The sequence below is a fragment of the Gracilinanus agilis genome, chromosome 2 (genome assembly GCF_016433145.1).
Source record: "Gracilinanus agilis isolate LMUSP501 chromosome 2, AgileGrace, whole genome shotgun sequence".
In the NCBI taxonomy this organism is placed as follows: Eukaryota; Metazoa; Chordata; class Mammalia; order Didelphimorphia; family Didelphidae; genus Gracilinanus; species Gracilinanus agilis.
This window is the reverse complement of record NC_058131.1, coordinates 425,737,961-425,762,026: the sequence shown is the minus strand read 5'-3', so window position 1 is coordinate 425,762,026 and position 24,066 is coordinate 425,737,961. Positions and strand designations below refer to the sequence as shown.

The following is a 24,066-nucleotide window of genomic DNA, read 5'->3' as shown; positions in this document are numbered from 1 at the left end:
GCTTCATGGAATTTATTTCTGGCTAGATGTATCCTTGGACCTCTCTATGTTCCTGTATTGAACTAGACTGGGGAAATTATTCATTTTGATTTTTTCCCCTAGTCAGGTCTTTGTCTGATGTGTTTTTTAGATCTTTGTGAAATAGTTGTGTGGGAGAACTCAGCTATACTTCTTCCTGCTTCTCTGCCATCTTGGGAGGTCCTTTTTGCTATGGAATTTCAATAGCAGGTGATATGTATAAATGTATTACCATAATGTTTTGAGCTCTTAATAAATGATTTTGGAATTCAAAGGCAAGCATCCTTGGTACTTTTAATATTAGAAAAGATTAAATGAAATGAGAAAAAATACAGAGAACCTACTTTAAAGACCTTTTGGGGAGAAGGAAGTAGGTAATTTTAGCTGAAAAATCAAACTGTCTCTGTACCAGGAAGGAGAGGAGCAAAGAGGTGCAATATCATATCAGAAAGGTCAACAAGCACACATGGTTTTTATCACTCCAAACAGCGAGATAAGTCTTTTCAGTACCAGAAAATACAGGAATTGAGGCAGGCTAAGTTGTCCTTAGCTTCCTCATGTGAAGGGGAACAGATGCTGGTCTACTAGGGTCTCTGCCCTGAATAAAATCTAAGGGAAGGACACTGGAAGCCCAGGACTCCTTTCTCTCAGGAACCTGTGCTCTTTTGCCTTATAGCTCTCTCTGCTTTGTTCCCTGCACTCCCCTTGGCCGTATCTCCACACATGCCTCATTACACCTCTGCCCCCATCCCAATCTTCTCTTTCTTTCATATGTCTGGGTAGGACCAGTGTCACCTGCTTCTTGTGGGTTGTGGATGTGAGGGGACTGAGTTCAAATTGAGCTTATGTAGGAATTAAACCTAGGTCTACCTGACCCCAAGCCTACAACTGTATCCATATATAACACTGCCTAGGAGGCTCTAAGAGAGCTTTCAAACATATGGTGTTATGAAAGATTATGAAAGATTCAGAGTTAGAGGACCCAGATTTGGATCTGACTGTAATACTTACCATTCTCTTGACTTTGGTTAGACCAAATAACATCTATGAGTCTTGTTTCCTCACCTGTAAAATGAAGGGATTAGACTAGATCCCCTCTGATCCCCTCCAGCTATGAAATGATGAAGACAGTTATGGCAAAGTCAAGATCATTTATAATCTGCTGGAGATGTGATTAACTTTAAAGGAGATGGTACAGCCAAATTTTGAAAACCCAGGGGCTAATATCTTGCCATGAGTGACCACACTCAGAATTCAGATTTGGTTTAAAGAAGAAATCAGATGCTAATTGGGAGATTGCATATCTATCAAAGGATATATAACTAACCAAGCCCTATTTTGGTTTTTCTTTCTAAGAAACCAAAGGATAACTAAGCAGGGGCAGGGGAGGGAAGAGAACAAGTCTAGATACAGTAAGAGAACTAGGCTCCTTTTGCACATGGATTTAAAAGAAAAAGAAAAAAACAAACCACCACATCTCCTGGTAGGAATTTATCTTTTTTTATTTTCATCTCTTTACAGGTAATAGTACCTGTGATGATATTGCTGTGTATCATCACTGTACTCCTACAGAGCTGCTGAGAATGCAGGTCATCCTAGGCAATTTGCCCTAAGATCCTTTCACAGCAACAATGGGGGACTTCTTGTTTGTTGAATATAAGCAGCTATTTACCAAGTAAGACTACAAAGCACAGATGCGCACAAAGGGTCTGTATGCACATGGATTAAGCTATGTGCATGTCTTATGAAGAATGCAACAGTGGAAAATAGACCTTAAATATACTAATATTCAAAATATTATTCAACCAGAATCTCACTTTTAAAAGATGATTAAATTAACTTTATAAATATTTTAGACGGCACTATAATGATCAATTTTTCTCTCATTTTTTAAAATACACACTGCAAAAATATTTCTACTTTTCCATTCTAGTAATACTGTACATAAAAAGCTATCGGATTGCTATAATTTACTCGCACATTCTCTCAGCTGTCTTTTTACTCACCCATATGTTTAACCTTTAATTCAGGCTTTAGACCATATTGATCTGGCACTTAAAATAAAAAGGTAGTGTTTTTTTGTTTTTTGATTTTTTAAAGGGAATGATAGTCTTCCTTAGGGAAATGATTTGTTAGTAAGGCAAAATTATGCAACATGAATAGAACAGAAAAAGGCCATGACATGACGATGAATGATAAGAAGCCACCGGGAGCAATTTCTTTGGGGAAAGAGTCACAACCAAGCTAAGAAGTTTCTTGCCACGTGAAACTGACAGCTGTAACTTTTTTATTAGCTTGGAAGCTCTTGCTGTTATTCAGCAGTCTTGGCATTTCAGGATTGTGAGGTTATAAGATTGTTAGAAAGCAGAGATTCTTTAATCGTATTTGAATGATTTGTACTCCAGTGGGACGACATCATGGTGTTGTCGCCCTTGGCAATGGGGGATGGCTCACACCTGAATTTCCCTGATATAAATCTGAACTAGTTTGTACTTTGGGGTGATGATATGTTTAAAGTAAAGAGTTTGCTGATGATCTAATTTTTTCTTTACTTTTTTAGAAAAACAAAATCTCTTCACTCCAGTTCCAGATTATGGTGCTATCCAACTGTCCCCATCTACTAAATGAGCTGCCTCAGATGAATCGTTCCTGCCCCGTCGGACTCTTGCTCAGGCATTTTAGATTCTTGTTCAGGCAGTTGCAGCAGCACAACTGTATGGCTTGCCACCAGCTACTGTACTTTAAGGGCTCCACGCTGGACCTTGTGATCATCCCCTTAGAGCTGGAAAGGTAGAAAGCATAGGTAGGAATCAAAATCACCCCAGGCCAGCTTCTCCAGTGGTTGCTATATGGCCATCACCGCCCCACCCCATCCCAATGGCATTCAAGCCTCCTTTGAGTTCATAAAAGTGCTCAAAGCACAAAGGTATTAATGCATCAAGAAAATTCAGCCCAGATTTATACTCCTTGATATACACTGCTTCTCCTCCACAGGAGCTAGGAGATCAGACTACACAGCTCCTTTGTCATGTGCATTTCTCTTGATCATCAAAAGTTTATCTTAGATGAAGGAAAGTTGTAGCTGAAAGATTTGCCTCATTCAGAGAAAAAGGCATTGCCTGATATAGGATTAGAATTAGAGTTTAATTCCTAGACTCTATTCTAGGAGCTACAGCACAGGAAGAAGAAAGCAAATCTAACACTTTTAGATTCCGTTACAATAAATGTGTTAAGATGAAACAAACATATTAGACTGATGGCCATTTTATTGACTTGGGGGATGCATGTGCTTAAAATGGCAGGTTAATTACTTTTTTAAGGAGGTTAAAGATGAAGAAGCTCTCTTTATCAGATATGTCAGGGTAACCATATGTCATGTGGGCATAGATTTCCTTTCTCACGGCTACTCTTTTTTTGTACAGAAACAGCTAAAAAAGCTTTCTGCTGCCTGGTGCTACATGTATATTTAACTTCCCAGTTAGCCCTCCCACCCTTATTTTATAAGTACCTTCTTTTGTCATTGCCCTTATTACACATGAAAGGCAGAATTTATACTCCCAGGGAACAAACTAAATCTGTTGATTTCCAGTTTTGATACAGATATAAATTCTTCCATTTGAACATCTATGTAATATAGGATGGAGAATTCATAAACAATCTCTTATACCCTGAAACAAACTAGAAAGTACAGCTATGGAAATAGATGTTATTTGGGTTAGTCACTTAGAAGGAAGCCAGTAAAAGCCACTGAAAATACCATTTTCTTGTCCTAAGAGACCCTGAGAGGTCCTCTAGTCACTCAAACCTCTCTGAACTTCAGGTTCCTCATCTGTAAAACGGGATAACAGTAACAGAGGATTGTTGGGAAGATCAAATGAATTATATGTGAAGAATAAGTTTTGTAAACCTTCAAGTGTTATGTATGTCACCTCGTATTATTATCATTATTACATACCTTTTGCTTAGTGTTTTCTTGTGAGGAAATTTGAACAGAAAGCTAAAGCAAAGTCCCACACAGGACATAATGACCACTGTCAGCTACTCCTAAAGGCAATGAATGACTCTCTTAAGTAGCCTTTTTTATCCAGATTTCAAAGGTCTCTTTGGGCTGACAGCTAGGCTGCACCAACGTCTTCTGTACTATGACGCAAATGCGTTTTCATAGTCAGGCTAGATGGTTATGGAGACATTTTAAAGAGAAGGGCCTAATGATTCTAGGATGAAACACAAGGAGTCAAATCTGGAATACAATAGTGAATTCGTTCAAAAGGGACCAAATCACTATGGACAGGTACGGTGTACCACATCACTTGCCCAACAGTGATTTATTAGCTTCTCGTCACTAAGGCTAGGTTGTACATCATGAATAAAGGAACTGTGTAATCACTCTTACAAAAATGAAAACAAGTTTATGATATATTTGTCTTTGTTACTAATTGTATACCACTCCTTGATGGTTACAAATGACTTAGCTTATAACAATTGCTCTAGCCAACATAAAGGAACGTTATTAAAGGATAACTAACTGCATATTGGCAGGAGTTGGGAAGAGTAACATGGAATATGCATTCACACAAAGGTAAAGAATACTCTTTTTTCTTCCCCCCCCCCAAACCCAGTTGCCTTTCTAAACATGTACTACTAAAGCATCATTATTTAATATAAAGCAAGTATAACTAGTGCTTTTAGTATAAATTAAGCTTGATCTCTCTATCCAGTGATGTTTCCATCTTTCCATGAGCAGTGAATGAATTACAACCAAAAGTTCAGAAGCTAGTAAAAAGCTGCACTTGTAAACCCTTGAATATTTGAACCAGGAACCACAGTGGTACCTGGAAGAGGCCACGGAGCTGGCAGAGAGGGGAGTTATCATTCATTGCTCCCTAGTAGTCAGAATTATGTAATCGAGAGTTAGCCAAATACCCTCCCCTCTTTTTTCCTCTTTGCTCCCTAGGAGTTTTATAGGTTTGTAAAGTCAAATTTAAAAGCATCATAATTTTTTTGAGTTGGTCTGGCTGTGTGACACTGTGACAGTGTGGTACTTTTCTTTAGTTTTACTTCTCTGTTTTTGGGAAGACAACTTCTTCTATCAATGCATACACTTACTTAGTAAGTCCTGGAATGTTAGAGCTAGAGTGCACTTTTAGAAATTATCTGGCTTAACACTTTTTTATAGTTGAGGAAACAGAAGCCTAGAGGTGGGATATGACCAGCCAGTTTAGGATCCAGGAAGAAAGAAAGAAAACCAATCTTCTCATGGCCAGTCCAATGTTCTTTCTACTGAATTATGCAAGTTCACCACTGAAGCAGTCATTTTGTATAAACTTTAAATATGATGAAATGTTATCTGAAGTGATTCATTATTAAACAATTCAAGGCATATATATATATATATACGTATATTATATATATATGTATACACACACAATTGTATATATATTACAGATATATTGCCAGTGTGATATTTTTATATTTACATAAATATGTGAAATATATAAGTATAAATAAATTTACCTTTATATATTTGTGATTTTTTTCCCCTGCTTGGCTATGATATCTAGATAGATATGTCAATATGTATGCATGCATGTATTTATGTATCTATCTTTCTCACAGTCTGGCAGAGAAAACTAGCAATTCTTTCATCTTCTCTTTTTAGAATCAATCATCTCAGCTCCTGAAACATACTTTGGTCTCCAACTATCTGATCCATTGGTAGCTGTGCAGAAATAAAAACCACTTGTGACTTCAGTATTACTGTTTGGGATCAGATGCCTATCCCTCTTAGCCCATTTCAGTCTCACAGAGAACATTACTGTGAAGTTGTTTAATGAATCATTCTCCAATAACTATCTAGGCAATGAGAGTGATATTGTAGTTTAGCTCTATATATCTCTGGCTCTCTTGATTTAAGGCCAAAATCCCAACACATCTGCTCAGGAAGGATGAAAAGGCTCAGTCAGTGACTTTCTAGTTAGAAAGCTCCCTGGCTTGGCTTTGCAACTAAATGGTTCTTTGGATAACTTGTCTATATTTTAATACAATGGGCCCAAAACAGTGCTTTGTGGGTGACTTCTCCTGTCCATTTAGTGCCCTCAAATAGTATCCCCACAAAAGGATTTCTAATTTAGTCTTTAACTGGGGATTTTTAGTTTGTTCTTTTTCTAGTTTTTTTAGTTGCATACCCAATTGTATCCCCACAAAAGGAAAGTGTGGAGAGGTCACTCGTGTAATACCCTTCAAACTCATTCTCTTGAATGATCTCATATTCTGGATGATTTTAAATATGACCAGGGGGAATTTATACTGGGGGGGCTCAGACCACTCATTTATAGCTGTACTCATTAATTTCCTAGCTGGTTTTGCTTCTTGCTGCGGCATTTCTTACTCACAGCCTTCACAGGTCTGATGGCAAAGTGTCCAGAGTGTAAAAATCAGTCATACTTGGGAATACCTAAACTAACCCAGTCAAAACAACAGGCAGAAAGGGGGAACATTTCCTCTTGGAATTTACATTATATAGAATCAGTCACCATCATCAAACAATAATGATCCAGGCTGATTTTCCAGGTTCACAAATTCTCACTGAAACCAAATTAACAGAGGAAACCAAATTATGTACTCAACCTTATGGGGCTGATTTTGTTGCTAACAAAGTCTTAGGATTCATGCTGAGAACCAGATCTTCTGAGCCTGCAAGATATCAGGAAGCTTAGTGCTCATGGCCAGTCTATTCCCAGCATCTGCTGTTTAACCTTCAAAGAATCTTGCTACTGACTTTCCTGACATTCAGTACATATACTGTGAAACCCAAAGGCAGGAACTCCAGGAAGAATTTTATGCAAAGTTAATATTCAAGTTGTGAATGAAACTGCCATGAGAATAAAACAAAAATGAATGTGGAGGGCAGCTGGGTAGCTCAGTGGAGTGAGAGTCAGGCCTAGAGACAGGAGGTCCTAGATTCAAACCCGGCCTCAGCCACTTCCCAGCTGTGTGACCCTGGGCAAGTCACTTGACCCCCATTGCCCACCCTTACCAATCTTCCACCTATGAGACAATACACCGAAGTACAAGGGTTTAAAAAAAAAATGAATGTGGAAGTCTTAAAACTGTGCTAGGAAAAACATTTTCTGGGAGACCTTATTTGCAAATGGGAAAATGTGATGGCATCTAGCAAAGAACTCTACATCATGTAAACATTTCCCAGATGTTTTTTAAATTTAATAGTTATTATGCACCAAAAAGGAAGGGTGGTAAAATCAAATGCAGGAAGCTGATATCATGGGCTCTTTCCTAACAGCCTGATTAAAAGCCATCAAACAGAATGATGTGAAGTTACTTCCTTAACGATTTCATCTCCATCCCTACCAGTCCCTGAAGTCCTAGTCCTATACCTCCTCTATGAAATCTTCCCTGACTACTCCAAGGAACAGACTGGCCTCCCCTTTTGTATGAATCTATTCTTTTTAACACTCAATAGTGTTTTATATTATTTTTTACCTAAAGCATGTATATATTCCGGAACAACAGGGTCTGTGTTTTATCCTTCATCTGACCCACAGGGCTAAGTTAAGGACTGGCAACCCAAGAAACAATCAGTTAATACTTGTAGATTGATTATTACAGTCTTCTTCCCCATTCCTAATTTCTTTCCTTCACCAATCAGGGAAACAGCTAAATGACACATGTACATCAACAGGAATCCTATGTTCCTTTTGGCAGGTTTCACATGGTCAGGTCAGTACACCGCTGTCCAAATCAACACAAATACTACTGCTCTTGGTTTTTATAGCAAATAAGTATGTCTGGTAATGCTGTTAGGTTGGAGAGTTACTGCCCCCCAAAAAAAAAAAAAAAAAAAAAAAAGACACCACAAAACTCAAAAAAAAAAGTGAAATTTAATAAAAAGGAATGAGTACAAGGTGAACAGAAAGATACAAAAACAGTCCACAAATGAATGTATGAATGAAGCAGTTTGGAAAAGCATGTTAATGTTACAAATCTGAAAGTCATTCTCCTTGCCCAATAACACTCATAACATTTAATGTAGGCTGTCTTATTCACATTCACACAAACATGCATGCATAGAAAGTCTGCATAATTCAAATCATCTAAAATCACTTTATGTGTATATGTATTCCAGAAAAAACACGGTAGGGAAAGCTAATGTCATCCCAAAGAGTGTCTTTATAATGCCAACCAATGGACATATATAGGTGGAAACCCTGGATTACCTATCCTCTACAAATGACCCTTTGGAATGGGTAGTCATCCTTTATGTCAAGAAATAAAAGAGCCATGTGGATTAGAATCATGCCATGATGGTAGCTTGTTAAAAATGGCACAGAAGTTCAATTCACCTCCTGTACCATGGACAACTAGTCTGGTTTCGTAACAAAACAAACAAACAAGAAAACTTAAAACGATCAAAAATTAAACAACAAATACCCAAAGAAAAATAGGTAATAAAAAAATGAATACATGTATAAGCTTATGCTGACAACATATGTGACTTGCTGAGAGGTGGGCAATAGGTAAGGCCAATAAGGCTAAGATTTAAGGTTCATGAAACAAAGTCGGCCCAAGTGGAACCTCCAAGTCATTTTTTTCTGCCAGAAACATCTGGAATCCATGTGCTTGTGGGGCAGCCAATCAGGATGCATTTATTTATATCTCCAATCCCTTGGATGTCCAAATTCCAGACTTCAATATTGCTGGCCTCACCAGGGCAGTCAGTAGTTGCTGACTGGCCTTCTGGCTCTTTTTCAAGTCCCAAGATTCACACCCACTCTCTATCTAGTAATAAACACATTGTTCTATTTTCCAAAAGAACCTGTGAATGTATTAAACCACTGGGCCTCCCACTGCTCAACAAATTCAGCTGAGAAAGACAAGTCATGATGAACCTCTCTCAGAAAACTCCTGAATTGGATCTAACACATTATAAGGAAAGACAAGAAGTTCCATCCTACCATGATTGTCTAATGCATATGAATTTACCTTCTTTCTCTTGAGATCTCTACTTTCATAATAATGTGAATTTCATAGTTATAAAAATAGCTAACCTCTCTTCTCAAATAACTTGAAAATTAGTACATCTGCTCTATCCCAGGGAGAGCCCAATAAATGCTGCTTCTGAGAACAGATGCAACAAAAGCTAGGCATTGTTCACACCTCCCCAGAAGTGGAACACTGTCCTGGATAGGAGCAAGGGAGAGCCCAAGAATATGTCCTGGAAATAGTTAAAAACAGGTCAGATTGGGGGGGAGGGGGGAAGAGAAGGGGAGGGAAGAGAAAAAGGGAATAAAGACTTTATTTTTCTTTAGAGACCATCCACTAAAAGTTGTGCAATAAGCCCACATCTCCACATCGGCAAAAACAAAACAAAACAAAACCACCATTGGCCAAACAATAAATGAGTAGATTCTAAAGGCACCAAGGAGAAAGGACATTTGTTTCCTTTCAGCATAACAACCAACAGTATGTTTGAGTGCCTTGATCTTTAGGGTTTTAACCCCAATATTTCCAATATTTGGAAAACCACATTGCACTGAGGTCTCCATAGCTAGCTAGCTTGAGAAATGTCAGTGCTGGCTGCTGCCTATTCCTATATTATTTGTATAAATCAGACATCTTCATGATTTTTCTTCTTTCTTTCAGAAAACTAAATTCTGACTTCAGAAGGAAAGTTATCAAGGTACTCTTAAAGCTGACTAGCTTCTCTATGGGTATATATGGTTAGAAGACTTTGTATCTCAAATGACAACAGGCACTAGAAAAGACACAGGGCTAATTATTCTTCCTTTTGCAGCAAGTACTGTGAGTCATACCTATAATAGTATTATTGCCTGCCATTTCATTTATACCAACAGTAGAAATGACCCTATTTTATGTATCACTTTTGTCAGTAAAGAAATTCCAAGCACTGTCATAATATGAAGTTTATTACCCATGTCTCTGTGTATATTTTATAATACAGAGGAAGAGCTTAGAGAATTTTTAGTGGTTTGTTTTAATGGGAAGTGTTACTGGTAAGAAATAGTGGGAAGGGATATTACTCGGCTTTATTTGCATCAAGATACAAATTTAGACATCTTTTAAAAATTCTTAGGAAAGTTAAAGTATGATTAGAAAAATTAACATAATTCAAGTGAATTTCACAGCACATACACCAGACTGTTTGGTTACACCTAGGGCAGGCACCTTGTAAGTAGCCATCTCAACTCTGAACAGTTAAATACAACGTAGCTGGGGTCGTGGGGCTTCATTAAATCGGCACAAACTGCTCCATCAAGAGATGGTGACACTATAAATGGAAGACCAAGCACTGGTTCTGAAAAAAATAAACCTTGTCAGTTTCAGTTCCAACATGAGATCATTTTTTTGTCTTTGCTTGGGGGTGGGGGAGCAGCCCAGCCTGAGTAGCCTGACGTGCTGCAGCCCCCATGAGGAGTATTAAGCCTTTGCTGTAAACACTGGAGTCTGTACTGGCTCTCAGTTTGTCCTCACACCATGTTATGGGAGAAGGATCACAAGGTGGTAGGTAACTCAAGCAACTTAACACATGAAAGTCTAAAGTCCATTCGACATGTATATCTGTGCGTGCTTTAACTGAAAAATAAAAATAAACAAAAAGACACACACATTAAAAGATATGCAGACCAAATCAAAGAGAAGCAAAATATGACAAGACAGATGGTGGGAAAGAGCAGTCAGTTTGTGACGAACAAATCAGAGAAATAGCTTCAGTTTGTAATAACCCAGGCCATCATGATCTGGTTGGAAATAGTTTTGTCAAAAACGGATTAAGAGTTGGCAAACAATTACAACTAACCAAAACCTTTAAATTATATTGTCATTCAAAGGAGAGCTTGTGCACTGACTGTGGGGTCCCTAGCATTCCCCATTCCCCATCAGGATGAGAGGGATGGTGTGTTCCCCAAATCCCAAGGCCATCTCCACACCACGACAGAAAACTGACTGAAGCTTTCTACCATGTCCAGTCAACACTTTAAAAAAAAAAAAAGAAGCAGCAAAAATTGACCTGAGCTTCAAAATTCCAATCCAAATGAAAATGCAAATTAACTGAGTTAAGCACAAAACATGAAGGAGCAGGAACCATGAAAGCTATTTGTGCTCCCTTCCCTAGAAGCCATTGATAAGAATGCTTTCTTTTCCCAGTCTTTCCAGAAAGGCTCTCTTGACCAGCTGGCCCAACTGATCCTGATCTGTCAATTATCTCAGAAAATGGCAGCATGCTAGCTGGGACCTGGCTGCCCAAACTCCAGCCCCTGAGCCCAAGGATTATACCACTTCTGCAGTTTCCTTTAATTGGTTTTTGGGTTGTTTTTTTTCTGGATGAGGTCATATGCTTTTTCTTTGCTATTTAGCCCCACTCCTAATCTCTTTTTTTAGCAAAGTTAATCCAAGAACCTATATACAGATTATTCCAAGATGGTACCACCTACTCTAAGATGGTACCACCTGATCTCTCCTCCATTTCCTCTTTCTATCCCAGAAATAAAATAAGCTTTCCTGGATTCCTTAGGATGACTCACTAGTTATGGAAGAAAGTAGGTTTCTGTGAGCATCTGCTGCTAGACAAACAGAATTCAGAGTCACAGGTCCCCATTGTGGAGAGATTCCATGCAAATTGGGTGATCACTGTAAAAAGCAGACCTGAAGCAACAGTGAAAGCCATGTGACAGAAGGAAAAATGGAGGTTCTCCCTCAGAGAGAATGTTTCAAATAAATGTTGCCCCGAGAAAAAACGGAGGCTAATGATATTGTCTGGATAGTTCTCAATACAGCCATAAGGAAATAACTATAGTGAGGGCAAGATCTTGGTAGTCAAATAGGAGAGGAGAAAGGTAAGAGGCTGGGGAGAGAGAGAAGAAGGGAAGGGAAAGAGGATGACGAGGAGGAAGAAAGGGAGGAGAGGAAAAAGGAGACAGTAGAGGGGGGAGAAGGAACTTCTGGAGGAGGTCCTCAAGGGGTCCTCAAGGGGTAAAGCTCATCCCAGAGAACAAGTGTCTCTTCTTTAAGGCAGTAGGTACTGTGGGAGTGAAATCCTCCCTCTAAAACACTGGGTGGGCTTCCCTAAGTCTGTCCTTTTTCCCTATACCTCTCAGATTTGATCCAGAAATGCCTTGATCTTTCTTCTTACCCTGAGGAGGGGCTGGAGTGTCGAGAAGCAAACAAACAAATAAATGAATGAATGAATGAATGAACAAATAAATAAATGAATGAATAAATGAACGAATGAATGAATGAACAAATAAATAAATAAATAGGTGAATGAATAAATAAATGAATTAATAATAGTAATAATAATAATAGCTGTCATTTATATAGCATGTTAAAGTTTGCAAAACATTTTGAATTTTCTCTTCTGAGTCAACAAACTTGTGATGTAGGTACTATAGGTACAGGCATTATTATCCCCATTTTATAAATTAAGAAACAAGCTCAGAAAGGGAAGTTTCTTGTCTATGGTCATATAGCTATTAAGTAGCAGAGGCAAGACTTGAATCCAGGACTTCTGGATTCAAGTCCAGCACTGTCCACTACACTAAATGCCTCCCATGAAAGGATATTTGTCCAGATTCACATTGCAAGTTTATGGTCAATTTGAGATTAGATTTTGCCCCACAGTGGCTCAAAACCTAATCTAGGATGCTTGACCACGCTATTAACAAAAGAAGGAATAGATAAAGATGTTTCCTAAACACAGGAGGCATCTATGGATGGCTCTGGGGATCAAAAGAAGGAGGAGGAGCTATAAGATTAATAGAGAAGACAAAGAAATGGCTACCCATGTATTACAAAAGACATCCAAAAAATGGATCAACAGACTCATTTGAGAGGCAAAGAAACAGATTAAAGTCAACTCCCAACAGAAGCAGAGCCTGAATAATTCCCAAATTCTGTAATACAGCAATGTATCTTCTTTGGGGTAGACAAACTTTCTTAATTATGTCATTCTCAGCTAATAATGGAATCCGTAAATTCACTCTGACTGGTAGTAACTCCACCAGAGGCCCCTTTTCTCTTGTTTTTCAAGCTCTTCATTTTCCTTCTTCCTCTCCCCTTTGTGTATCATCCTCCAGGGTTCAGTCCTATCTTCAACCTGTGCTCCCTCCTTTAATGGCCTCCTCCTGACCCATGTCTTCCAGGTCTATAAAAATGATACTTCAAGCTCTTTCGGAGTTCTACTTTTGTATTTCCTATTTAGGTTTAACATTTCTACCTGGATGTTAGCACATCATATTCAAAATGTTCTAAATTGAAATCATCATCATCATCTACCCCGAAGTTGTCTCTCCCCTGACCTTTTCTGTTTCTGTTAATGGTACACCCATCCTTCCAGGCTCATTACCTCAAAGTTATCTTTGCTTCCTCTTCCTCTCACTCCATTATAACCATTCCTTTTACTTCCAAGTTAATTTTTTTTATTTTTTTATTAATTTTATTAATTAATTTTTTACTATGGATCTCAATTCTTTTCTCCTAGACACTGGAACAGCCTCCTAAATGTTCTTTCTACCTCCCATTCATTTCTCAATGCCACCCATTTTTCTCATGGGTTACTCAGATGTCAGTCTTCTACTTGGAAACTTGGAGTGGTTCTGGTTCTCCATTGCTTATGTATAAACTCCAGCTTTAGAGCACACTGTCCCCCACCCCCTCAATAGGCAGCTACATGGCACAATGGATAGAATACCAGACTTGGAGTCAGGAATACTTGTCTTCCCTGAATTCAAGTCTGGTCTCAAATACTTAGGAGTGTGTGACCCTAGGGAAGTCACTTAACTTTGACTCAGTTCCTCATCTATAAAATGAGCTAGAGAGGGGAAAGGCAAACCACTCTAGTATCCCTGACACAAAAACTCCAAATGGAGTCACAAAGAGTTGGACATGACTGAAACAACTGAACAACAACAAATTCTCCTTTATATTTTCTATGTAAACTAGACTATTCTCTATTTTCCTCTTCCAACACTCTCCTATCATACATTTGCTTACATATAGCTTAATAAATGCTTGTTTGACTGACATTTAGAAAAGACTCTTCCCACATCTGGCTATTGAAATCCATTTCTTTCAAAGTCTGAGATGCTACTTGCTCCACAAGCTTTCTCTGACCTACTCTTCCTCTTCCTCTAGCTGAAAGGGATCTCCCCCTCCTCAAATTTCTCATTACACTTTGCTGAACTTCTCCTTTGCTCTCATCTCCACCTTCCTTGTATCATAGTTATTTGGGGACAATTCTCCTAACCTCTCATTAGGACATATATATGGTCCTTGAGAGCAGGATTCATGTCCCACCCCTGTATCACTAGCACAGGTCCCTGAAGATAGCAGGTCTTTGAGGAAAGTTAAATGCTTTTAAATAATAGTTGATATTGACATACTTGAAGGTTTATAACACACTTTATAAATATTACTTTGTTTTAAACCCTTACCTTCCCTCTTAGAATCAATACTAATATTAGCTCCAAGACAGAAGAGAGGTAAGGGTTAGATAATGGGTTAAGTGACTTGCCCAGGGTAAGGTCAGGTTTGAAACAATGACCACCTGTCTCTAGGCCTGATTCTCTATCCACTGAGCCACCTAGCTGCCCCTACCTCATTTGATTTTTAATTATCTATGAAAAATGTAGTACAGGTACCCCTGAAAATGAAGGCTCAAAGAAAATTAGCTTGCCTATTTTCATGTAGCTACTAGTAGTATCAGGGACAGATTTCAAACCCAATTTTTTCCTTACTTCAAATCTGGCCATTTTTTCATTATACCAAATGAACTGAAAAAGGCAACTTAGAGGCTTGGGCTGGGATACAGTCTTCATAAACAATAATTTTTTTTTAATTGGCAACCCATATATAAAAAAGGAATCTGAGTTAACTAAAAACCTAATGGCTTAAAGTACATTGAATAGATGAAAGTCAGATACCATGGATTAAAAAAGCCCAAAGGAGAAGGGCTTTGGAAGTAGATTAAGGAGAGAAATCTAAAGTGATGGTCACTATTTGGCTTCCCTCACTGCCAACATCCTTTAATACCCTCCTGATCCCTTGGAGCCTGTCTGCTAAGTGCTGATGCTGATTTCTGCCAACTCAGAGTTTCATCTCACTTCCTTCTCCAACAGAGAAGCTACCAAGCTTGCGGTGGCTTGGGCATATATAATTGCTGAACGTACAGGACATCACATCTGCCTTTGAGAACTTCTGTGTCCTTTTTTCCCCATTTCTGAGGTTCAAAAGACCAGGATGGGGAGAAATCTATGGTTCCTAAGATGAAGTCTAACGCCCTGGGGACTGAGACTACAAAGAACCTTTCTCCTTTCCCACCCTCTCAGAAAGACCTTTTATTCTAAACTATAACTAGAGGTAAAAGGATTGGTGATCCTGAGACTCCAGATCTGGTTGAAGAAATTTACTTTATTTGAAACACTGAGAAAAACAACTCTGAGCCATTGCTAGTCTTTTCAGTGAATCTGAACACCTTAAGTTGGAATAAGTCATTTTGCTGTTCCTAGGGATCTGCTAACTGAGACCCACTCTTGGTCTTCCAAATCCTGAAGAGTCTTTGTACCCTACTCTTCCTAGAGAGTTCCGTGGTCAGGTTTTCTTGTTCCCGATTCTCTGGAGTCTCAGTTCTAGACTCATGGAACTGTCTAGAACAGCTAGACAGTAGCTGTGGTTTTTAGGAGGGCAATCCTCAAATAGTTCCTACTCACATATTTTCTAGCAGATAATGAAAGGACCTGGTTTATATGTCCCCCTGCCCAGAGGGTCTCGCAAATCCCTGCTACAGATAATCAGTTGTAAGGAGATATTAGCCAGATTCCAGCAGCACAAGAAAACTTAATTTTAACCTCTTTCCTTAATCAATCAGGCAGGAAAAAAAAAAATATATATATATATACATATATATATTATATATATACACACACACATATATATATATAAGGGCAGGCAGGTGCCCCTATGAGACACAAGCACTGTCCCACCAAAATGCCTGAATTATGGCTCTAGGCTTGAAGTCAAAGTCATTTACGGCCAGAGGCCAGAACCAAGGTTTGCCAAGGGCCTGGTCACTACAATAGACAAAGAGAGTGTGGAAAGGTGAGTGGGCTAGAGCTAGCTACTTACTTTTTCTTGTCCTTGTCCCTTCTCAGTGGTTGCTGTGAGGTGGCCTGTAAAGCTTGGACCTGCATGGCCTCAACAGCTGCCTTCCTCCGATTGAAAGCAATTTTCTCCTCCTCAAGTTGCCGTCGTTTTTCTTCCACCTTCCGCTTTTCTTCCTGGTGGGTCCTCTTTAAGAGCTCAAATTTCTCATGAAGCTAGAGGGGAAGTCTGCTCATTGAAAGAAATGTCCTCCTCCAAGGTCCCACCTGGCCCCTGGAATGCCCCCTATTCTCCCAGGTTGATTCTTCAACACCCAATTTCTAGGCCCCCAAGTTGGATTTCCAAGTATGTGAAGAATAAAGACAGAAATCTTTCTGGGCTACCCATCACCTCAACAGAGCATTCTCCAACACTCTCCCATTCCTTGGCCAAATGACATAACCTACGGAGGGACCTCTGACTCACTTACCTCCTTCTCTTTCTCTTTCAGCTCCAACTCTGTCTCCTTCACCTTGTTCACAAACATCTGTCTCATCTCTTCTTCTTTCTTCTGCAGCTCACCTAGGAACTCCTTCCTCCTGGCTTCATAGGTCTCCTGAAGACTAAATAGGCCCACACATTGCCCAGGGAGAAAGGCCAAAAGGGAAGTGTTACAGAATGATGGCAGATGAATGGAAAGGAGAATTCTAGGGTGGACAGATAATAATGGCTACCAGAGAGGAATAGGTAGCTAGTTAGGAAGTAGATAATCATGTAATCGGGGTTTGGGGGAAGCTTTTCTAAGGGTCCCACAACCTGAGACAAAGCAGAAGTCCAGGAAATCAGCCAAACCCGATAAAACCTGCTCTTCTACTGAGTGGAGATGGTCAAACCCGCCCCCATTGACTGGGGATGATCCAGACCCATTGTCCCTGACAAACAGGGGCCTACTAAGAGGGCTTTGTTCTACCATGGGAAAAGGGTCCTACGTGGGACAAGCCAGGTGTCACCTAACAGGCTTGCTCTCTGCAGCTGTGTCCTGGAAGCCCATCTCTTCAAGCTTATGGCGCCGGTACAATTCATAGTGTTTGCTGTGTGTCTGTTCTCGGAGATCCTCCATGTTCACACGGATCAGCATCTCCCGGAGTTTCACAAAGTCACAGTGACTCTCATTCTCCACTGAGGGCATGGGACAGACACAGGCACTCAAAGGGGACAAATGGACAGGCATTCAGGGATTACAGAGCAGACAGATGGGGTACCTGCTGGGTGATCATAGGGCAAACAAATGGGGCATGGATGGGGTTAGAGCCCAGTGAAGATTCATCCAGTGAGGGGGAAGCTAAAGTTCATAGACTCAAAGAATCTCAGAGCTGAAAAGGGCATTAAAGATCATAGAGTATAACTCCCACTTTATAGAGCAGGAATCTGGGACTAAGGGGTGACACAGTTCACATAAAATCATGCTATGGTGGCCAGGCTAGGACTCAAACCCACACCCCTGACTCCAAGTTCGGGGTCTATATTTCAATACCACTGCTTCTTTTCCCTTCAACATTGTTGTTCAAGTCCTGAACAGAAACAAATTAAACTTGTCCATTATAACCAGACTTGTTTTGTGTTATTTCTAACTCCATGAGACCCTGGACACCCAGTTTAAGAGCATCCAATCAAGGCAGCTAGGTAATAGTGGATAGAGCACCAGGTCTGGAGACAGGAAGACTTGGTTCAAATCTGGCCTCAGACACTTCCTAGCTATGTCACTTGGGGCAAGTCACTTAACCCCAATACCTAGCTTTTGCTGTTCTGTCTTAGAATTGATATTAAGACAGAAGGTAAGAGTTTTTAAAAAAGAGCATCCAATTAAGATCTGAAGAAAAGCACAGTTTGGGTTTGAACAAAGAACCTATTTTGCAATATGAGCATCTTTTCTGATAAGTTTTGTAGCTTTTCTCCCCCTTTCTCTTTCCTAGTCCAAAATGCCAAGTCCTAGACTAAATATGCAGATGTTTCTTAGATATACACACACATGAACATACACAGACACTTCAAGTATTCAAGGAACAAAGGGGCCCTAGGGCTGCTGCTTTTCCAGTCACCAAATAAAGAAGTTCTTTCAAGTATAAATACAAGATCTACTTACACATCATCAAAAACAGCTGACATATTTACAAACTTTAAAAATACTACATACATACACATGTACTTTGCAAAACAGCTATATTCCTGAAAAGATGTGAGTAAATTCATTTCATCTAAACTGAACACTCCCCCTACAAGCCCCCAGTCCTTCCTGGCAGCAAGAGAGAGAAGGGTTCCTGGAGTTCATCATTCTCACTCACCTTGCACGACACCCCAGGGGTACTGCCGAGCTCGAACCAGTTTGTTCCCAACTTTTACTTCATCAGTACTGCCAACCACAGCAAAGGGAAGATGGGCCTAAGGTGGAGATCAGGATTAAGGGAATTCAGAGCAGATTCTCTGCCTTCCTCAAAAATTCTGCTTCCAGAGTTGCAAGGAAGACCTTAGATAATATGGAATCTATGCCTCTTTAGCTTTGTGTCTCCCAGCTAAGCAAGAACAGGGGAAGTTCCTGGGGTCAGATATCTATTAGGAACCCTTAAGCACAGACTCTTAAACTACACTTCAGGCCTCAGGTTTTCTCCTTGAAGCTGGAGACAATAAAAACCACATCCTGGGAATGCTCAGATCCACCTCCATCCCCCAGATCCCAACCAGCTATGAATGAATCTTGTGTGTCCTGTGGCCATGACTTTGGTCTGGCCTGAGGGACCAAGAGTTTAGAAGCAGTTACAAAGCCCACTAAGTGTCCCAGTCCTGCCACTACGACAATCCCCACACATCTATGGAGCACAGGGTTGCACTCACATTCATGACCGCATTGATCTCTGCCACAGCTTCATCATCTGTAGGGAACTGATAGATCTGGACCCCATTTTGATCCAGTTCACTCATGATCTTGCTTTTGAACTTGTGCAGTTCACTCTTGGAAATGGTGTCAGCTTTGGCAATGATAGGGATAATGTTCACCTAGCAGAGAAAGGCAAGGAGCTTTGGGATTTAGAGGGGAGCTCATGGAGGAGCAGCAAAAGAAGCCAATCTCTCTCCAAGGGTTCCTCTGAACATTCTGTGACTGGGGAGGGGGAGGAGAAGGGGAACCTCATAATTAGGCAGAGTCCAGTGGCAGAATAGTTCAGCTCTAGAAATAGGGGGATACAATGACGATGCCATATCAGATCCCCCAGTTGCAAAAGAGGTAACTGCTGCACCTGACAGAAATCGTTCTTCTGGGAAATTAATCACCCCTAAATTTACCAAATGAGGCCCAGAGGTAGCAGCAATTGAGTCTAGGCAGGATTTCCCTGTCTATGAGGTCAAGATGACCTTGTGGGACCCCCATGTTCTAAAGAGAATTCCTCCCCAACTGCCCAGTCAATTCTACCTTCATAAAAACCCAACATTTCACAGAATATACAGTATGGACAGAGGAGTAGCATGGAAAGAATGGTAGATCTGGGGTCAGAAGCCCAGATTTTAAACCATGCTCTGCTATTTCTTATCTGTGTGACCCTGAGAAAGTCATTTACCTGCTCTGGGACTCGGATTTCTCATCCCTTAGGATGAGAAGAATGGCCTACATCATACCAGAGGATCCACTGAGTTCTACCTTGATCATCCTCTTGTGATCCTACTTCTCAAACAAGTGAGATGCTGTGATATAACAAGAGCCTTCCTCCACCTGGGGCAAAGGGCAAAGGAGGAAGGCTCTATTCCTGGTCTATTTCCCCCATGACTAGAATTTTCCCTGTCTGGGACAACCCCTCCCAGATACATATTCTTATGGTTAAGGACTCTCATTGTCCTAGTCCTTATATCCACATCCACACCCATGCCCAAACACAGTGGAGTCCTTATTTATGTTCTTTCTCTGCCTTTTAATCTATCTTCTTTTCAGTGGAGTTAAGGTCAAACTGAGGGATATCCATGGATAGATAAAAGAAGGAGGGAGAGAGAAAGAAGAGAGCTAAGGAAAATGGCACTAAGCAAAGGAAGGACTGAAATGGATTTGGAGGAGGTTTGAAGACAATGAGGAGCTTTCTAAGGAGAGGTCGATTCAGACACACAGAGAATAAAGGACTAGAGCCAGGAAGGGATAGAGAAAAGCCAGGGAATGGAAGAACAAGATGGCAGATCAACTAGGCATGGAAAACAGAAACAGAATAAAAGGACTGAGCAACAGTATCAGCTGAGAATACTTATTAGAAATGGAACTGAGTGAGGAAGGGTCAGGGTAGAAAGAGACAAATGGGTCATTCAGTTGCAGAAACTGGAAATAGGGAAGATGATGAATAGTGGAGAGCACTATGTGAGAAACTCAGAAACAGGGCTGAGGAAGACATTGAGAAAGCCCTCTCTCAAGTCTTACTCGGAGGCAACTTGCCTGACAATGGCATGTCCTTCAGCTCTGGGAGAACCCATTGGTAATCGATCCGATTACCCTGGGCAGGAGCAGCTAGATTTCCCTGACTAGATTAGGGAAAGGGCAGAGGGCCTGGGGATGAGGGGGAGTGCTTCGCACCTTGCTATCCAGCTTCTTCATGGTCACCAGGTCCAGTGACTTGAGGGAATGTCCAGTGGGTGTGATGAAATAGAGACAGACATGGATCCGTGTGTCATGATAGTCAAATAGAGAGCGCTGAATCTTCAGCTCTTCCTGAAGGTAGTTTTCAAACTGCGTATCAATGTAGTCAACTATAGGCCTGTAACTACAGACAAACTCCGTCAGAGGTCTAGGGATGGACAGACAAATAGGCCAGGCCAAGTCCTGGTGAAAGGTCCAGGAGCCATAGCTGCCTCTCTATCACTCCACTTAGGGGAACATTCTTCCAGGAGCGTTGGGCCCCTGAGCTGTTTTGACTTAGTTCTAAGATGGAAGCCAAAGAGTTTAGGACCCCTATTTCCTCTGCCACATCAAAGAGAAATAATCTTGTAAAACCTTTGAGCACAGGGCTCAGGCTTGACTTGCAGGGAAAGGAAGGACCTCAGAGGCTAGCTAGTCTAACTGCCTCATTTTACAGGTGGGGAAACCAACGCCAGAGAAGTTAAGTGTCTTCCCAGTGTTACATTGGTAGAAGGCAGCAGAGCTTGGCTTTTAGTCTTATATCTCTAAATTCAGTACTTTTTCCACTTCTCCAGGATGCTGCCTCCCAGGCTCAGTTTCTCCATAAGCAAAATGAAGAGTCTGGATTATATGAGTCATAAGGTCTACTTCTCATTCTAAAATTCTATGAACCTTTGGATCTAAGTTCCTTGCCAACCGTTGAAGCAAAATTCTTTTGTCTCACTGATCTCAGGACAACATGGCCCATGTCACATGAAACAGGTGGATTTCACAGATCAAACAAGATGGACTTGACAGGTCAAAGCCCACACAGGATGGGGCCATAAAGGATAATTTCCTATGGAAAAGTCCTCTAGGACAGTGATGGGCAAACTATAGCCTGCGGGCCAGATGTAGCTCCCTGAAATGTTCTATCAGGCCCCTCAACATTATTCCTAATCTGACGAATACAATGAGTAAGATACAATACAATGAAACTTCAAAAGAGTTGCCTTAGAAACAGACTGACAGATGAGCATTTCCTTTCCTTTGGCCCCCTCTTTAAAAAGTTTGCCCATCACTGGCTTAGATACGCCAATACTGAACCAGCCTTAGTCATGCTAAAAATTTTGTTCCTAGGTGTCTGAAGAAAAGGAAAGAAATGGGCAATTCGTGATAAGTAAAATATGGTCAATGAGGCTTTTTTTCAAATTGTCATTATCCTACTTTGTATGGGAAAAAAAAAATCCATGGCCTCTGAGCTGGTATAATTCATATCAACTCCTAGAAAAGTAGAGTCACTTGGAAACTATTTCCTTCAATATCCAAACTGAATTTCTATGCCTCCATCATAACAAACCAAATTTTTCTAAAAAATTTTTGTCCACCTAGAGATAAGCTGACCTGGACACAAATTTGTGGGATCCTGTGAGCATCTATAGCATAGAATTCTTGTAACTTATCTAACTAATCAGGATAATAATAGCAGCAGAGGGGCACCAACACCCGGCTGGCCAAAGCTTGACCGTGGTAGACACTTCACTAAAATAACAAGTGAAGAGAAGGGGATGAGACAGAATCAAACATCACACCACTTGCCTCTCATCCTTATTGATCTGGTCTCCAAAACCAACTGCATCCACAATGGTCAATTTAAGGTGCACATTGCTTTCCTGGAGATCATAAGTGCGTGGCCGGAGGCGTACACAGGTCTCATAGTGTCCAGACTCTTCTGTCTCAAATATTGTGTTGAAGAGTGTGTTCATCAGTGTAGATTTTCCAATGCCTGTTTCCCCTGGAGAAGTATAGAACACTGTCAGCAGGGAAAGGGAATTTTTATTTTCCTCCTAATTTCTAAAGCAGATTTTGGGGTCTGAGAAGGTATTACCTAGCCTTCTGAAGTCTGTAGCTTTTTGGTTGCTTTGTTTTTTTTTAAACCCTTAACCTTCTGTCTTGGAGCCAAAACTGTGTATTGGCTCCAAGACAGAAGAGTAATAAGGGCTAGGCAATGGGGGTTAAGTGACTTGCCCAGGGTCACACAGCTAGGAAGTGTCTGAGGCTAAATTTGAAGCTAGGACCTCCCGTCTCTAGGCCTGGCTCTCAATCCATTGAGCTACCACTCAGCTACCCCCCTGCTTTTTTTTTTTTTTTTTTGGATAGCTTCCTGTCTAGGGGTTCAGGAAGTTCTGGTTAATACTAAAGCATGAGGGGTATGCAGAGCAAGCTGATCAGGTCAGATCAGGGCAAAAGCTAAGATGCTCAACTAAACTAAGAATTGGCCTCTCTACTCCCCACAGGGAATAACTTACCCTTCAAGCTCCAATAAACCTCAGAATATGAATTCTTAAAAAGGAAAAAGGCAGCTAGGTGGTTCATTGGATTGAGAGTCAGGTCAAGATTGAGAGAAGGTCCTAGGTTCAAATCTGGCCTCAGACATTTCCTAGTTGTGTGACCCTAGGGCAAGTCACTTAGCCCTCATTGCCTAGCCATTCATGTTTTTCTGCCTTGAATTGGAAAAAAGAAAAAGTAAAAAGCTAAGAAGCTTCAAGATGTGTATGAAATGTCTGGTGTAAAGTCTGCTGTGCAAAGCACTTATTGTGTGCATACCTCTTCCTGCATATGGTGTGAAGAATCTTCTCCATAGGTCACACAGGATGGAATAAAATGAGATGATCACTAGTTTAGAGATAAGGAGGGAGGAGGCTGAACTGGGCTAAGTCTATGAGACCTCCCTGGCTTCTTGACAACCTTCCTCTCACATGTACTTATTCCTAAAGATGAAGAGAAGTTGCGCGGCATTCTTATCTTCTCTAACTCTGCCAAACTGGCAGAGGGCTCCTCTTCTCACTCAAAAGAGGACAATGCCCAGTTTGGGAGGCTGAGCAATCCCCTCAAGGTCTGTAACAGTACAACCCCAACTAAAAGTATCCACACCCCTATGTAGAGAAAGAACTACTCAGACACTCTGCCAGGAATTCTATAATGAGGCTTAGAGATCCCTCTAGAAGACATTTAACCCAACCTACCATTTTCATGCCTCTACTTTCTCTAGGTCTTCTGGAGCCTCCTTGAAGAATGCTTTGCCATTGGAAAAACTCTAGCCCAGGGATTCTTCCATATGGTGAATCTAAATGTCTCTCACTGATACCTAGACTCATCTATTTTTGGTCTGTCTTCAATAGTTGCCTCTCCCCTGTATAACAATCTTCAAATGCTGAGTTTAACAAACTGCCTCCAAATCTCCCCTAGACTTCTCTTCCCAGGACCAAGAATTATAAGTCCCCTCCAGATGCCCTCTACTACCTAAAGATATCTAG

The 24,066-nt window shown here is 40.6% G+C and overlaps 1 protein-coding gene across 4 annotated transcripts; it reads right to left on the bottom strand.

Annotated features, from left to right (window-relative positions):
- Nucleotides 1-1,508: 1,508 nt before the first annotated feature.
- Nucleotides 1,509-22,726, bottom strand: SEPTIN8 (septin 8). Of its 4 annotated transcripts, none has more exons than XM_044664660.1 (8): nt 22,349-22,726; nt 20,729-20,915; nt 19,018-19,179; nt 18,471-18,567; nt 17,139-17,307; nt 16,619-16,751; nt 16,174-16,364; nt 1,509-2,800 (listed from the first exon to the last, which is right to left on the bottom strand). In XM_044664660.1, the coding sequence occupies exons 1-8, from the start codon at nt 22,513-22,515 to the stop codon at nt 2,653-2,655; spliced, it is 1,254 nt and encodes a 417-aa protein (XP_044520595.1). In that variant the 5' UTR covers nt 22,516-22,726; the 3' UTR covers nt 1,509-2,652. The 4 variants fall into 4 exon arrangements, with proteins under 4 accessions (XP_044520595.1, XP_044520592.1, XP_044520593.1 ...); XM_044664657.1 differs by having other exon boundaries at nt 20,729-20,909; nt 22,349-22,544; XM_044664658.1 differs by lacking the exon at nt 1,509-2,800 and adding an exon at nt 9,952-10,351 and having other exon boundaries at nt 22,349-22,544.
- Nucleotides 22,727-24,066: the final 1,340 nt, after the last annotated feature.